At 41.7% G+C, this 16106-nt stretch overlaps 2 protein-coding genes across 2 annotated transcripts in view; one reads left to right on the top strand and one right to left on the bottom strand.

The window, feature by feature from the left end:
• The first annotated feature begins 1759 nt into the window (after positions 1–1759).
• Positions 1760–9339, top strand: LOC143803956 (putative CENPB DNA-binding domain-containing protein 1). The gene is made up of 2 exons (XM_077281705.1): positions 1760–2173; positions 9319–9339. The coding sequence occupies exons 1-2, from the start codon at positions 1760–1762 to the stop codon at positions 9337–9339; spliced, it is 435 nt and encodes a 144-aa protein (XP_077137820.1).
• The window catches only part of UBE3D (ubiquitin protein ligase E3D), a 324905-nt gene continuing 316779 nt past the window's right edge, over positions 7981–16106 (bottom strand). The window contains exon 10 of the mRNA XM_077289817.1: positions 7981–10548. Within this exon, the coding sequence (XP_077145932.1) occupies positions 10528–10548 (21 nt within the window). The 3' untranslated portion in view covers positions 7981–10527. The remainder of the gene's footprint in view (positions 10549–16106) is intronic.

Raw genomic sequence — 16106 nt, 5'->3', positions numbered from 1 at the left:
ACAGATGGTATTGTGTGACTTTGGTTTTTTAGCTCCCCCTGGTGGTTTGGTTTATTATCCTGCGGGTCTGCTGGATCAGCTGCCTCGTTATTCACCAGGGAGGCTCCTATTTAGCTCTGCTTCACTTCCACTTGTTGCCGGCTGGCAATGTATTCAGTGCTATTCTGATTACTCCTGATTATCTCGTTTTCTGCCTCTTCAGGATAAGCTAAGTTCTGTTTGAATATTTTTTGCTCATCTGCCTGCAATATGATTTCTGTGTATGATGAGTCTAGTCCAGCTTACTAACATGTGATTTCTTTTTGCTGGTAAGCTCTGGGGTACGGAGTTGCTTCCCCTGCACCGTTTGTTGGTGCGGGGGCTCGAGTAATCTCTGCGTGGATATTTTGAATAGGGTTTTTTATTGACCGCACAGTTTCCTTCATATTTTCTGCTATCTAGTATTAGCGGGCCTCATTTGCTAAATCTGATTTCATCTCTGCGTTTGTGCTTTCCCCTTAACTCACCGTTAATATTTGTGGGGGGCTATTCTATATCTTTGGGGTCATTCCACTGAGGCAAGTGAGGACTTACTTTCCCTCCAGGAATAGTCAGTTTCTCAGGCCGTGACGAGACGTCTAGGATTTTTAGGTAACGTTCCACGTCTGCCTATAGTTGTTTGCGGATAGGATCAGGTTGCGGTCAATCTAGTTACCACTTCCCCAGAGCTAGTAGTCTGTTCAGTTACTTAGCTAGTCCGACCTGCGATCCTTGCCACTAGGATCATAACAAATATGCCTCCCTATTCCTCAACTGTCTGAACGCTTCCCGTTCGTACAAGTTGGTAGGCCAGACCACCACGTTCCCTCCCTTGTCAGCGGGCTTAAATACCACATCGCGTAGAGCCCGCAAATCAGAGAGTGCCTGCCTCTGAGCATAGGTTAAATTGTCATTAACCCTCCCTGTAGGGATGGTTTTAAGTTCCTGCATCACCAGTTTGCAGAAAATTTCTACCTGGGGACATAATGACACAGGAGGGAACGTGGTGGAACTGGGAAGGATATAGGTCTTGTGGCCACAATGGGAAAGAGCTAATGCTCATATTATGGTGCCTTCTTCTGGTCTCCTTGTAAGTTAAGTGCTTGGAGGTTGATCGTGCTGTTCATAAAATGGTGCCACCTTATTTGCCCTTGATGGGTTTCACATAAAAAGGGTGGGGGTGAGCTGTTTATAAAATGGTCTTTCTTTCTTGTTCCCTGTAAGGTTAACTGCCACACAAGAGGTGGGATGGAGCTGTTCATAAATCAGTACTCTCTTTACAATTTGCAAAACCGTGTTTATGCTGTTCATAAAAAATGTTTTTTCATGTTTAGGGCCATCAGGATGGAAGGGTGGTGCAGATTATGAAACAGTACTCTGTGACCACCTTCCATTGGATATGGCACTACCTGGGCTGGGATAAGTGATGGTGTCATGGTGATTCTGTTCTTTATGCTCCTTGTAAGTCTCAGTGACACAATTTAAATCATGTTCCCTTCTTCCTCCTTGTGGAGTTTGGCACAGCTGAGGCATAGGTCGTGAATTTCATATACAGGTAGTCCTCGGTTTACGACGGTCTCGGGTTACGTCGTTTCGTGTTTACGACGCTTTATACGACACCTCATTCCGACTTACGACGTTTTGCGTCGTAAGTCGAACTACGTGCAGGGGCGGAACTACTGTACACTGTACCCGGTTACAGAGGAAACTGAGCCTCCTGCACACCATAACACACTTCATTATGGCTCCCAAACGCAAGGTAGACTCATCTGACACCAGCAGTGAATCAAAGAAAAGGAAGGCCATCACCATGGAGGTGAAAGTGGATATCCTAAGGCGATCTGATAAGGGGGAAACACCAACAGAAATTGGCAGGTCATTAGGACTTAGTCGTTCGACTGTTGCTACAATTATCAAGGATAAAGATCGTATCCTTGAACATGTGAAAGGATCTGCTCCTATGAAAGCGACAGTGATAACAAAGCAGCGGAGTGGGCTTATTATTGAGATGGAAAGATTATTGGTGCTTTGGTTGGAAGACCAAAATCAACGCCGTATCCCTGTGAGCCTTATGGTTATTCAGGAGAAGGCTAGGCGACTGTTTGAGGCGTTGAAAACAGATAAGGGGGAAGGAAGTGAAAGTGAAGAATTTGTGGCGAGTAGGGGTTGGTTTATGAGGTTTAAGGATCGTGCCAATTTCCATAACATTAAAGTGCAAGGTGAAGCTGCTAGTGCTGATGAGAAAGCAGCAACTGAGTTTCCTAAAGCATTGGCTGAGATAATTGAGGAGGGTGGTTACTGTGCTCAACAAGTGTTCAACGTGGATGAGACAGGCTTGTTTTGGAAACGTTTGCCTAACCGTACGTACATCGCCAAGGAGGAGAGGTCAGCACCAGGTCAAAGTCGGCAAGGAGAGACTGACTTTGCTTCTTGGGGGCAATGCTGCTGGCGACTACAAACTGAAGCCCATGCTGGTGTATCAGGCTGAGAATCCAAGGGCACTCAAGGGCATTTCAAAGAGTCAACTACCAGTCATCTGGAAGTCTAATAGGAAGGCATGGGTGACACTCGCAGTGTTTGATGACTGGTTCACCCACCATTTTGTGCCAGGCGTGGAGCGGTATTGTACCTCCAAGGATATCCCCTTTAAGGTATTGCTAATTCTGGACAATGCCCCTGGACACCCTGCCCGTCTGGATGACTTTAACCGTAATGTCAAGGTGGTTTACCTTCCACCTAATACCACTGCCCTAATACAGCCTATGGACCAAGGAGTCATTGCTACATTCAAGGCCTACTACCTCCGAAGGGTCAACATTGGTAATGCTTTAGCAGCAACTGAAAAGAATAAGGACTTGACTCTAAAGGCCTTTTGGAAAACATACAACATCCTTGATGCTGTGAATAACATTGCTGATTCCTGGGATGAGGTTAAGCAGACCAGTATGAATGGTGTGTGGAAAAAACTGTGTCCCCAGTTTGTGAATGATGTCACAGAGGTCCAAGAGTCAGTGACTAGTGTCATAAAGAACGTTGTTGATATGAGTAAGACAATGAATCTGGAGGTGGAGGAGGATGATGTCACAGAGCTACTGGCATCTCATGGAGAGGAGTTATCTGCTGAGGACCTTATGCAACTGGAGAAGCAGATGATAGAGGAAGACATACCAACCCCAGAACGTAAGAGATTTACAAGGCAGGGCTTGGCAGGAGGTTTTGCCCTGATACAGGAAGGATTGTCAAAGTTTGAGGCTGAGGATCCCAACATGGAAAGGTACACTAGGGTTGCCAGAGGAGTCATGGATTCCCTTAGGTGTTACAAGGAGATCTTGGAGGAGAAGATGGTCTCCTTCCAAACTAACCTTCAGCAGTACTTCAAGAAGGCAGAGAGGCCTGCAACAGATCCTGTACCTGTACCCTCTACCTCTCCTGCCCCTCTTGACTCCCCTGCCCCTCTTGACTCACCTGCCCCAGTATCTCCAACACCTTCTGCTGATTCCTCCCAATAAGCCTGTTCTCTCTTTGGAATTGTTATCTTTGTTTATTACAGTACTGTACAGTACACTGTTTATTACCTGTTACAGCACTTACAGTACAGTAGTACTGTACTGTACTTCATTATTAAACGTACTGTACTGCACAATATTTTACTGTACCTATCTTTATTGCTAATTATATAGGGTACTGTGTTAGGATAGGTGTTTTGGATAGGCAGCACTGTACTTTTATTATGGTACAGTACTGTATGAACGTATGGTTCGACTTACGTCGAAATTCGGTTTACGACGACGCGTAAGAACGGATCAACGTCGTAAGTCGAGGACTACCTGTACTAATATTTTTCTTCCTGCTGTATTGCTGAACTCAACAGAAAGCAGGCGAGAAGTAATGTAAAAAAAAACGGCACACTTCCTCTTCAACTCCTGTTGATGGATGCAATGAAAAAGGCAAACACGGTTCAGGGATGCTTTATTAAGAGAAGCATAGAGTCTAGATCACGTGAAGTTAGTTTCCCCTCTACTCCTCCTTGGTCAGGCCTCACCTGGAATACTGTGTCCAGTTCTGCGCACAACATTTTAAAAAAAGAAATAGAAAAACTGGAGCAAGTTCAGAGAATAGCTACCAGGATAGTGAGCGGACTGCAAAGTATGTCCTATGAGGAACGGTTAAAGGATCTGGGAATGTTTAGCTTGCAAAAAAGAAGGCTAAGAGGAGACTTAATAGCTGTCTACAAATATATGAAGGGATGACAGTCTAGAGGGATCATCCTTATTACCATTTGCACATGGAAACACGAGAAGAAATGGAATGAAACTGAAAGGGGAAGATACAGATTAGGTATTATAAAAAACTTTTGACAGTGAGGGTGCTCAATGATTGAAACAGGCTGTCAACAAAGGTGGTGAGTTCTCCTTCAATGGAAGTCTTCAGAGGCTGGACAGACATCTGTCAGAGATGGTTTAGGGAATACTGCATTGAGCAGGAGATTGGACATAATGACCCTGGACGTTCCTTCGAACTCTAACATTCTAGCATTGTACCAAGCCCTTCCCACTTCCTGAGGGGACTGGCAAAGCCAGTTCATGGTGACACTGTGCTTTTCACAGTGCTTCCTAGTTCAATCAAGTACAGTACTTACATCAAGCCTTGGGTTAAACGTGCGTTGGAGCTGGTGGGCCAGCACATATGTACTTTACTACTACACATCTACAGTACTTTACTTGATCTTTTTTCCTGGCTAAAATGGATTTAGCAATAGTCATAGCAATTGTCCTTGACTAGGGGTATATTTTTAGGGGCTCTTGCTTTTAGGCCCAGCTATTCATATATGGTCATATATCTATTTCTGTTTAAAAAAAAAATAAATAAATAAAAAAAATTGTACGTACAGAACATACCAAAAGTTTGGACACACCTCATTTAAAGATTTTTCTGTATTTTCATGACTATGAAAATTGTACATTCACACTGAAGGCATCAAAACTATGAATTAACACATGTGGAATTATATACTTAACAAAAAAGTGTGAAACAACTGAAAAAATGTCATATTCTAGGTTCTTCAAAGTACCGTATATACTCGAGTATAAGCTATGGTTATGGCCCCATAGATGCTCCATATAATGCCATGCAGTTATGGCCCCATAGATGCCCCATATAATGCTCCATGCAGTTATGGCCCCATAGATGCTCCATATAATGCTCCATGCAGTTATGGCCCCATAGATGCCCCATATAATGCTCCATGCAGTTATGGCCCCATAGATGCTCCATATAATGCTCCATGCAGTTATAGCCCCATAGATGCGCCATATAATGCTCCATGCAGTTATGGCCCCATATAATGCTCCATGCAGTTATGGCCCCATAGATGCCCCATATAATGCTCCATGCATTTCTTTATGGCCCCATAGATGCCCCATTTAGCACTGTGCCACATGTAATGCTGTTGCTGCTGCAATAAAAAAAAAAATCATACTCACCTCTCGTCGCTGCTCCTCAGCATCCCGTCTCTCCGTAGTGACTGTTCAGGCAGAGGGCAGCGCGCACTCATACATCATTGCACCCTATGACCTGCACAGTCACAGCAAGAGGACGGGAAGACAGAGTGGCGCCCGGCGGATGGAACGCGGACAGGTGAATATGAAATACTCACCTGCTCCTGACGCTGTCCCTGCCCGTCCCATGGTACCGCAGCTTCTTCCTGTAATGAGCAGTCACTGGTACCACTCATTACAGTAATGAATATGCGGCTCCACCCCTATGGGAGTGGAGTCCATATTCATTACTTTAATGAGCGGTACCACATGACCGCTGAATAGAGGAAGAGCTGCAGCGCGGGAGACCATGGGACAGGCTGGGACAGCATTAGGAGCGCCAGGAGTAGGTGAGTATGCAACAGTCCTCTCTCCCCCTCACCCGCCGCCGACCATGACTCGAGTATAAGCCGAGAGGGGCACTTTCAGCCCAAAAATATGGGCTGAAAATCTCGGCTTATACTCGAGTATATACGGTAGCCACATTTTGCTGTGATGACTGCTTTGCACACTCTTGGCATTCTCTTGATGAGCTTCAAGAGGTAGTCACCGGGAATGGTCTTCCAACAATCTTGAAGGAGTTTCCAGAGATGCTTAGCACTTGTTGGCCCTTTTGCCTTCACTCTGCAGTCCATCTCACCCCAAACCATCTAGATTGGGTTCAGGTCTGGTGACTGTGAAGGCCAGGTCATCTGGCGTATCACCCATCACTCTCCTTCTTGGTCAAATAGTCCTTACACAGCCTGGAGGTGTGTTTGGGGTCATTGTCCTGTTGAAAAATAAATGATGGTCCAACTATACGCAAACCGGATGGAATAGCATGCCGCTGCGGTAGCCATGCTGATTCAGTATGCCTTCAATTTTGAATAAATCTCCAACAGTGTCACCAGCAAAGCACCCCCACACCATCACACCTCCTCCTCCATGCTTCACGGTGGGAACCAGGCATGTAGGGTCCATCCGTTCACCTTTTCTGCGTCGCACAAAGACACGGTGGTTGGAACCAAAGATCTCAAATGTGGACTCATCAGACCAAAGCACAGATTTCCATTGGTCTAATGTCCATTCCTTCTGTTCCTTAGCCCAAACAAGTCTCTTTTGCTTGTTGCCTGTCCTTAGCAGTGGTTTCCTAGCAGCTATTTTACCATGAAGGCCTGCTGCACAAAGTCTCCTCTTAACAGTTGTTGTAGAGATGTGTCTGCTGCTAGAACTCTGTGTGGCATTGACCTGGGCTCTAATCTGAGCTGCTGTTAACCTGCGATTTCCGAGGCTGGTGACTCGGATAAACTTATCCTCAGAAGCAGAGGTCTTGGTCTTCCTTTCCTGGGGCGATCTTCATGTGAGCAAGTTTCTTTGTAGCGCTTGATGGTTTTTGCCACTGCACTTGGGGACACTTTCAAAGTTTGCCTAATTTTTCGGACTGACTGACCTTCATTTCTTAAAGTAATGATGGACACTCGTTTTTCTTTACTTAGCTGCTTTTTTCTTGCCATAATACAAATTCTATCTAATTCTAAAAAACTATCAGTTGTGTATCCACCAGACTTCTGCACAACACAACTGATGGTCCCAACCCCATTTATAAGGCAAGAAATCCCACTTATTAAACCTGACAGGGCACACCTGTGAAGTGAAAATCATTCCCGGTGACTACCTTTTGAAGCTCATCAAGAGAATGCCAAGAGTGTGCAAAGCAGTCATCAAAGCAAAAGGTGGCTACTTTGAAGAACCTAGAATATAAGACATAATTTCAGTTGTTTCACACTTTTTTTGTTAACTATATAATTCCACATGTGTTAATTCATAGTTTTGATGCCTTCAGTATGAATGTACAATTTTCATAGTCTCAAAAATACAGAAAATTTTTTAAAGGAGAAGGTGTGTCCAAACTTTTGGTCTGTATTGTATGTATTGGCATCACCCTTTTGTTAGGAATACTTTGTTTGAATCTTACTTATATCTGATATACCTGTTTTGCACTCTGTGTCCTCATGTTGGTTTTCTCATCTCATTCATTGTAGCGTTTAGTTCAACTAAGGGTACTGGTGTTGCTGTTCTAAAAATAATAAAATTAATGCTACTCTCAGTATTGATTTGCACAAATAGTAGAGGGGTTGTGCTCTTTGCAACCATTCCTTCCTTCCTGCTTTCTGGAAAATATAGTGCGACAAAGGGGTGGGCTGCGTTTCCTATAAATATGTGTTCCGCTCACCTTCTGTAGGGATTGGTACTGCTGGGGCAGAGGTCATGCTGTTCATGTAACAGTGCTTCCTTCCTAGTTTTTTCACAGTTGGGCAGAGGAGGCGCTGTTTACATACCAGCCTTTTCTTCCTGCTTCTTGTAGGTTTTGGTGCCATAAGCACATACATTAAAAAAATATCTGTACAAGTTTGATATTGCCATAATTGAACGGACTTGGAGAATTATGATTCAGAGCAACTTTTATAACAATGTACGGCTTACAAACAAAATACCAAAAAAACATTGCTGTATTGCATTGGTTTCAAAATCTCACCACACTTTCAATTTCTTCTCATTTTCACTACAACGAATGGAAAATGTCAAAACAAACTCATTCTACAAAAAACAAACCCTTATACAGTTATGTGGATGAAAAGTAAAGAAGCGATGGTTCTTGGATGAAGGGGAGAGGAAAAAAGTCCAAAACCAAAAAATTAGCTACGGAGGGAAGGAGATCATTTGTGCTGATTGGTCCTTAATTAAGAAGGGAAAGTATAAAATATGGTGATGCTATTTTATGTTGTGTGAGTTATAATTAATAAATGTGTTAAACGTTGTTCGATAATGATGTTTTTGCCTTACAAATTAACGAATGTTCGGAACCAGGAAGCCAGATCACTGCTATCTTTCAACATGTCCAGACAACAGAAATTATTTCGGTGCAATTAATCTTCAGAAATGTGCAGTCTTTTCTCTTTTACATCGACTTATGACAACTTTCTTGTCAAAGCATTCATGAATATATTTTTACACAATGAAAAAATATTAAAGAAATAAAAAGTAATAAAAATTCTGAATGTGCAATTAAAAAAGGAGGCACATTTTTTATAGATTTACAGGAAAAAGACTACTACTACTCTGGTCTACATTCAAGTCATTTAGAAATCACCATGCTGAAATATTCAGGACGATGACCAATGAATACAATTTTGAAACACTATAAAATCACATTAAACAACAGTATTTCTGGGAAGTAAATGTGCCACTGTCTGCGGCCGTAAATGTATTTTTCCAGTACTGTCATACTGTGCAGACTATGACTATAACAGAGAATGCGTGTAATAGGAGACGTGTGATTTACTTCTTGCTTAATGTACATTAACATTGCCACACAGGAAATCGCTAAAACATTTCATATCGCAAGTCAGGTAATTAAATTCTTCATTACACAAAACCACATCCCAATGGATGATTTTCACAATGTTTTGCTTTATTTTATGAAACAATATGACTAACAAATATGATCATAAGAACTTGAATGATGGCGAAAAGAAGAAAGTTTTTTCATTTACATAAATGAAAAAATAAAGTCTTATTTATTCTTCGCCATACCGAGCTGCATCCACACACGTTGAATAAACATTTTAACAGAGAGAGAAATATTAATGGGAATCTGTCACCAAGGTTTTGCTGTTAACGGAGAGCAGCATAATATAGTGATAGAAACCCGGATTCCAGCGATGTGTCACTTACTGGGCTGCTTGCTGTCGTTTTGATAAGATCACTGTTCTCTCTGTTACAGATCATGCAGTTCTCTGAATGATGAGCTCTGTGTAACACCGCCCACACCTCTGAATGACAGTTTTCTGTGTACACTTTACACTGACAAAAAGCTGCTAATCGGTAGAGGGGGTAGGGCTACATACAGCTACAGGACTACATGGCACGCGACTCCTAGTCCTCTAGTTATAAATCGAAAGATAGTTTATTGAATTTAATTTATTGAAAAAACATGCAGCCCAGTGAAACAGACTCTCTGACCCTACATTATGCTGCTCCCATATGAAATATTGAACACCTGGTGATAGGCTCCCTTTAATCTCTATAAAGCACTATATTGGGGAGGCTATGTGGACCTGGGCCTAGTTTACAATATCATCTACTGATCAGTGGATAAAGGGTCCATTGCTTGCGCTCTTCTCTCTTTATCATATAATGAAGGTGGTCCATCTGAGATCAGTGGGTCAGTAGTCTCTATAATTTGCTTAGGTTGATCTGCAGCACTGAAGAGGTTCACTACACCTTGTAAAAGGAGGACAAACCATATGAAAGTTGGATGTTTCCATTCTTCAGCCATTGTGGATCCACCCAATGCTTTGTTGTTAGAAGTCACTATCACTATGCGATGGCTACTTACATTACATTTGTTAAAATGAACATAGTAGCTGTAAGAATACATTTCATTTCAGAGTACCCTATAAGAATGCAGAAGCAAATAAACCAAGGCAATTGACACATTTGATAATAGGCATCAGTCGAGCAGCTCGTTAATTATGTAATCATAGTTTTTCTCTGGAGAACGCCTTGTTCATGTTTCATAGAGATCAAACCATTGATAGGGAAAGATGACAAGCAAAGAGGAATGAAAGCTGCAGGTCAGAATTATTCCCAGGTTTAGATAGCGCTTCTCCACTGGATAAAAAGCAAGATCATCTTCACTGCATGGTCTGTAAGAAAGGACCTGGCACACCTTGGGAATTGGATAATGGGGTCCCAGTAGAATTATGTTGCTTTTTAAAGGTTGTCCAAACTCTCTGATGAATACTGGCCAAGAGACAGACTTATCTACCCTTTGCATGTTATGGAGATGGCAGACCCTCATCTGTAGTGAACATTATGTGACAACTGACATTTGTCTTCTTGGTCATTTATATTCATTCGCATTTGTTATTTACTGGGAGAAGAGCAGTATCCAATTATACCAAGCACAAAGGGGTTAGAGATTAGCGCATCATATCTTCAAGTAGGCTACCTGCAGAAAGATTAAAAAAAAGTGAATGCAGCAAACAGCTAAAATAGAAACCTCAATATTTATTCCCTGTGCTGATAAATGTAAAGTTTATACAGTGGTTTTGCTTCCATTAGCATACAAAACTTATACATTCAGACTGATTACTGTTGACTCTGATGAAACTCTATGAGCAGGCATACTATCAGTACAGTGTCAACATATCAAACAACACACAACTAAAATTCAACCCACAATGCAAATTAGGCTTATTAGCACATGCACAAACATTCTGCTGTTTGCAATAAAACAAAATCAAACAAGAGCTTTGTATTAACCTGAACACGACAATAGAACAAGGGGTTTCTTCAAACTCAGCACAAAATGCCAGTTTTTGTAACTAGTACAGTCTCAGGATTGTTCAATCCTCTTTAGCACTTAGCAGAGCACCTTTGGCTGTTATGACCTGCTACAAATATGATGCATGGCCAGACACCAGCTTCTGGCAGTGTTCATAGCCCATTCCTCATGGGCAATGGCCTTTAGTTCACAATATTCTTGGATCTGCATACCGCAACACTTTTTTCACATTCTTCTGTCAGGATTACTCTGCTCAGAGAGTGATTGTTTTCCTATGGAAACTGGGTTATGCTGAGTTGTCAAGTGTTTTGATTGACAACTCGGCTGGTAAATCTTTTAATGGGAGTCTCAGCTGTTGAGGCTTTGATTGACAGCCCAGCTGTTCAATCTGTGACTGGGAGGTGCGGGTCTTTCTCTAGGTGTTCTCTGTTCTGGAGATTGCCCAAACTACTTAACTAAAGGTACCGTCACATTAAGCGACGCTGCAGCGATAGCGACAACGATGCCGATCGCTGCAGCGTCACTGTTTGATCGCTGGAGAGCTGTCACACAGACCGCTCTCCAGCGACCAACGATGCCGAGGTCCCCGGGTAACCAGGGTAAACATCGGGTTGCTAAGCGCAGGGCCGCGCTTAGTAACCCGATGTTTACCCTGGTTACCAGCGTAAAAGTAAAAAAAACAAACAGTACATACTCACCTGCGCGTCTCCCAGCGTCCGCTTCCTGCACTGACTGAGCTCCGGCCCTAACAGCACAGCGGTGACGTCACCGCTGTGCTTTCACTTTCACTTTAGGGCCGGATCTCAGTCAGAGCAGGAAGCAGACGCTGGGAGACGCGCAGGTGAGTATGTGCTGTTTGTTTTTTTTACTTTTACGCTGGTAACCAGGGTAAACATCGGGTTACTAAGCGCGGCCCTGCGCTTAGTAACCCGATGTTTACCCTGGTTACCAGTGTAAAATATCGCTGGTATCGTTGCTTTTGGTGTCAAACACAACGATACACGGCGATCGGACGACCAAATAAAGTTCTGGACTTTATTCAGCGACCAGCGACATCACAGCAGGATCCTGATCGCTGCTGCGTGTCAAACTAAACGATATCGCTAGCCAGGACGCTGCAACGTCACGGATCGCTAGCGATATCGTTTAGTGTGACGGTACCTTAAGCTGTTTGCCTCTAATCCCTGCCAGACGTAGTGTGTGCTCTCTGGTGGGTGTTTGCCTGATTCTGTTGTTCTGATCTTCTGCTGCTTGACCCTTTGGACAATGTTCTGACTATCACTACTTCTTGTCCTTTTGCTTTGATCCTCTATCTCACGGTATTTTGATCCCAGACCGCAACCTGACTTACGCCTTTGCCTTTTCCCTTGGTTTCCTGCGTGCTCTCTTGGTACTGTACCCAGATCATCTGACTTCTCTGCCTCATGGTCTGTCCATGAGTAGTGACTAGCGTTACACTTTTCATACATTTCCTATGGGGCTCAAGTCAGGTAACTGTGACAATAGCTTTAGAATCTTCCAAGACTTCCCTTCTGAAAATTAAATGTTCCTTAAGATATAATTGGAAGCACAGTTCACAGGTTCAAAGACAAAGGAACACTGGCTAAACTGACTGGAAGTGGCAGAAAAAAGATGCCATCATCTGCTGCCATCAGAATCCTGAGGAGGCTGGTTTTCCATTTGTTAATCACAGTTTGTATGCTGCTGACTGGCATTATCAATTCCTTGGATATCTTTTTGTATCCCTTTCCTGTTTTATACAGTTCAACTACCTTTTCCCATAGATCCGTTGACAATTATTTTGCTTTCCCCATGATTCACAATTCAGAAATGTCAGTGACTGGATAAAAGATACCAGAGTCTGTCTGGATCCCAGAAACTCACTCAGCTTTTATGCACACACACTGATTACAAGCAAACAGGTCACAGGTGAGGATGTTACCTTTAGTAGCCATTCAAGCCCATCTGTGTCAACTTCTGTGCATGTTATCAGGCCAAAATCACCAGGGTATGTAAACTTTTGATCAGGGTTATTTGGATGTTTTGGGTTGTGTATATATATATATGTATATATATATATGTATATATATATATATATATATATATATATATATATATATATATATATATATATATATATATATATATATATATATGTATTATATATATATATACACATATAATATATATATATTATATATATTATATATATATACACACATATAATATATATATATTAATATATTATATATATATTATATATATATATATATATTATAATATATATATATATATATATATATATATATATATATATATATATATATATATATATATATATATATATATATATATATAACACACTTGAATTTAGAAATTACATACACTATATAAAGAGACACAACCATGTTTTTCTCAATATCTGACATGAAATCAGAATAAGCCTTTCCCGTTTTGGGTCAACTAGGCTTACCATAATAATTAATATTTGCCAGAATAATGACAGAATGTTTTAGACATTTTTATAGCTTACTGCAAAGTAAAAAGTTTACATACACTGAGATTACTATGCCTTTAAACAGTTCGGTACTGCCCACATCATGATGCCATGTGTTTGGAAGCTTATGATGTTTTTTTTTTTTGGTAACAATTGAGTTAATTAGAGACACACCCATGGATATAGTTTAATGCATACCTGAAACACACTGCTTCTTTTTGTAGCATCATAGGAAAGTCTAAAGAAGTCAGCCAAGATATCAGGATGAGAATTGTGGACTTGCACAAGTCTGGCTCATCCTTGGGTACAATTTCAAGATACCTGAAGGTGCCTCACTCATCTGTACAAACAATTATACGCAAGTACAAACAAGATGGGAATGTCCAGCCATCATACCGCTCAGGAAGGAGACGGGTTCTGTGTCCCAGAGATGAACGTGCTTTGGTCCGGCCTATGCATATTAACCCAAGGACAAAAGCAAAAGACCTTGTGAAGATGATGGTGGAAGCTGGTAAGATTGTGTTTATATCCACAGTGAAATGAGTACTGTATCAACATGGGCTGAAAGGTCACTCTGCCAGGAAGAAGCCATTACTCCAAAAGAAAAATAAAGTTGGATTAATGTTTGCAAATGGACACAGGGACAAAGACCTTAATTTTTAGAGACATGTCCTGTGATCTGATGAAACTAAAATGTAGCTTTTAGGGCATAATGGCCATTGTTACATTTGGAGGAAAAAGGGGGGAGTTTGGAAGCCCAACGGTGAAACATGGGGGTGGCAGCATCATGTTGTGTGGTTGTTTTGCTGCAGGAGGGACTGGTGCACTTCACAAAATAGATGGCATCATGAGAAAAGAAGATTATGTGGCAATACTGCAGCAACATCTCAAGACATCAGCCAGGAAGTTAAAGTTTGGTCGGAAATGGGTCTTCCAAATGGACAATGACCCGAAGCATACTGCTAAAATGGTAAAAAAAAGTGGCTTAAGGATAACAAAGTCAATGTTTTGGAGTGGCCATCACAAAGCCCTGATCTCAATCCTATTGAAAATATATCAGCAAAGCTGAAAAGGCCGGGGCGAGCAAGATCACTTACAAACCTGGATCAGTTATACCAGCTTTGTCTGGAGGAATGTGCCCAAATTCTGACCAACTATTGTGAGAAGCTTGTGGAAGGATATCCCAAATGTTTGACCCAAGTCATTCAGAATAAGGGAAATGGTACCAAATACTAACGAAATGTATGTAAACTTTTGACTTTCCAGTAATAAAAATGCCTTAGTCATTCTCTTGTCACGGGAGTACTGGGTAGACTAAGGCTGGTTACCCGGGCCCCTGCAATATCCCTCAGGCTAGGAAAACCCTGTCTGTCCCTTTCCCAGAAGATACACTAAAGGTGTGCATGTCTGGGCCGCCAGGCCTGACCCTGTCTCAGCCCTAAGCTGAAACCACAACCCGCCACTCAGTGAAGAGACCACACACCAATCCCCACAGAAAGCACAGACAGGGAAAACCGAAAAACACCCCACGCCGCAGACACACAGGAATACACTATAATGTGTACAGGGCAAAACAAATACAAATATAGGAAGGAGAAATATAACAAAGGATAATACACCACCAGATACGATATTCCTACAACAAGACCACCACTCCAGACCGAGATCACCAGGCACAAGACACAAGCTATAATCGGCGACGCCCAAAGTCCAGCACGACTATTTAAAGGCCGTGGGCGTGACCCAGCCTCCAACCTTATTACCAGCTAGATTAACCCCGAGCAAGCTGGATAAAGTCTAGCCGACGCCACTGAGCGTGTAGTGGACGTATGTGGAATTACCGCTGTCTGTCGGACGCCCTAGTGTGAACAGAGTCCGACATGACATCTCTCTATCTAATTGTTGTGGCATTTGGCAAATACTAATAATTATGGTAATCCTAATTGACCTAAAAGGGAAAGTTTATTCCGATTTCATGTCAGATATTGAGAAAAACATGCTTATGTGTCTTTTCATATAGTGTATGTAAACTTCTGGTTTCAACAGTATATAATACATACACACACACACAGACACACGTACATACATACATACATACATATATATTGTATACATATATATATACACAGTTATATGAAAAAGTTTGGGCAGCCCTATTAATCTTAAGCTTAATGTTTTATAAAAATTGTTTTTTTTTTGCAACAGCTATTTCAGTTTCATATATCTAATAACTGTTGGACACAGTAATGTTTCTGCCTTGAAATGAGGTTTGAGTATGGAGGGGGCACTGACTGCAGGGGAGTAAAGAGCGGCCATTTCGCGGCCGGATTGTGCCCGTCACTGATTGGTCGCGGCCAGCTGGCCGCGACCAATCAGCGACGACGGATTTCTGTGACAGACAGAAAGAGACAGAAAGACGGAAGTGACCCTTAGACAATTAAATAGTAGATGTATACAGTATATATACACTGTGTATATATATATATATATATATGTATATATATATATATATGTATATATATGTATGTATATATATATATATATATATATATATATATATATATATATATATATATATACATATACACATACACATACAGTAGTGACCAATATATAATGCCTTAGCAAGGGCGGATTGAAGGAAATGCTAGGTGAGGATGTGGTAACTCCGACACACTAGCATAAACTTGCTGCCATACTATGTGCATCCACATGTCCCATCAGG

Source organism: Ranitomeya variabilis, chromosome 2 (assembly GCF_051348905.1).
Source record: "Ranitomeya variabilis isolate aRanVar5 chromosome 2, aRanVar5.hap1, whole genome shotgun sequence".
Taxonomy (NCBI): Eukaryota; Metazoa; Chordata; class Amphibia; order Anura; family Dendrobatidae; genus Ranitomeya; species Ranitomeya variabilis.
The sequence above is the reverse complement of the archived record's forward strand: the minus strand, read 5'-3'. Positions and strand labels throughout refer to the sequence as shown.

What these genes read in the sequence shown, in the direction of transcription:
- LOC143803956 (XM_077281705.1), top strand. Translation starts at nt 1,760, where the DNA reads ATGGCTCCCAAACGCAAGGTAGACTCATCTGACACCAGCAGTGAATCA. An exon ending in GTGAAAGTGAAGAATTTGTG is followed by an intron (nt 2,174 to 9,318) that starts GCGAGTAGGGGT and finishes TCTCTGTTACAG; the next exon opens with ATCATGCAGTTCTCTGAATG.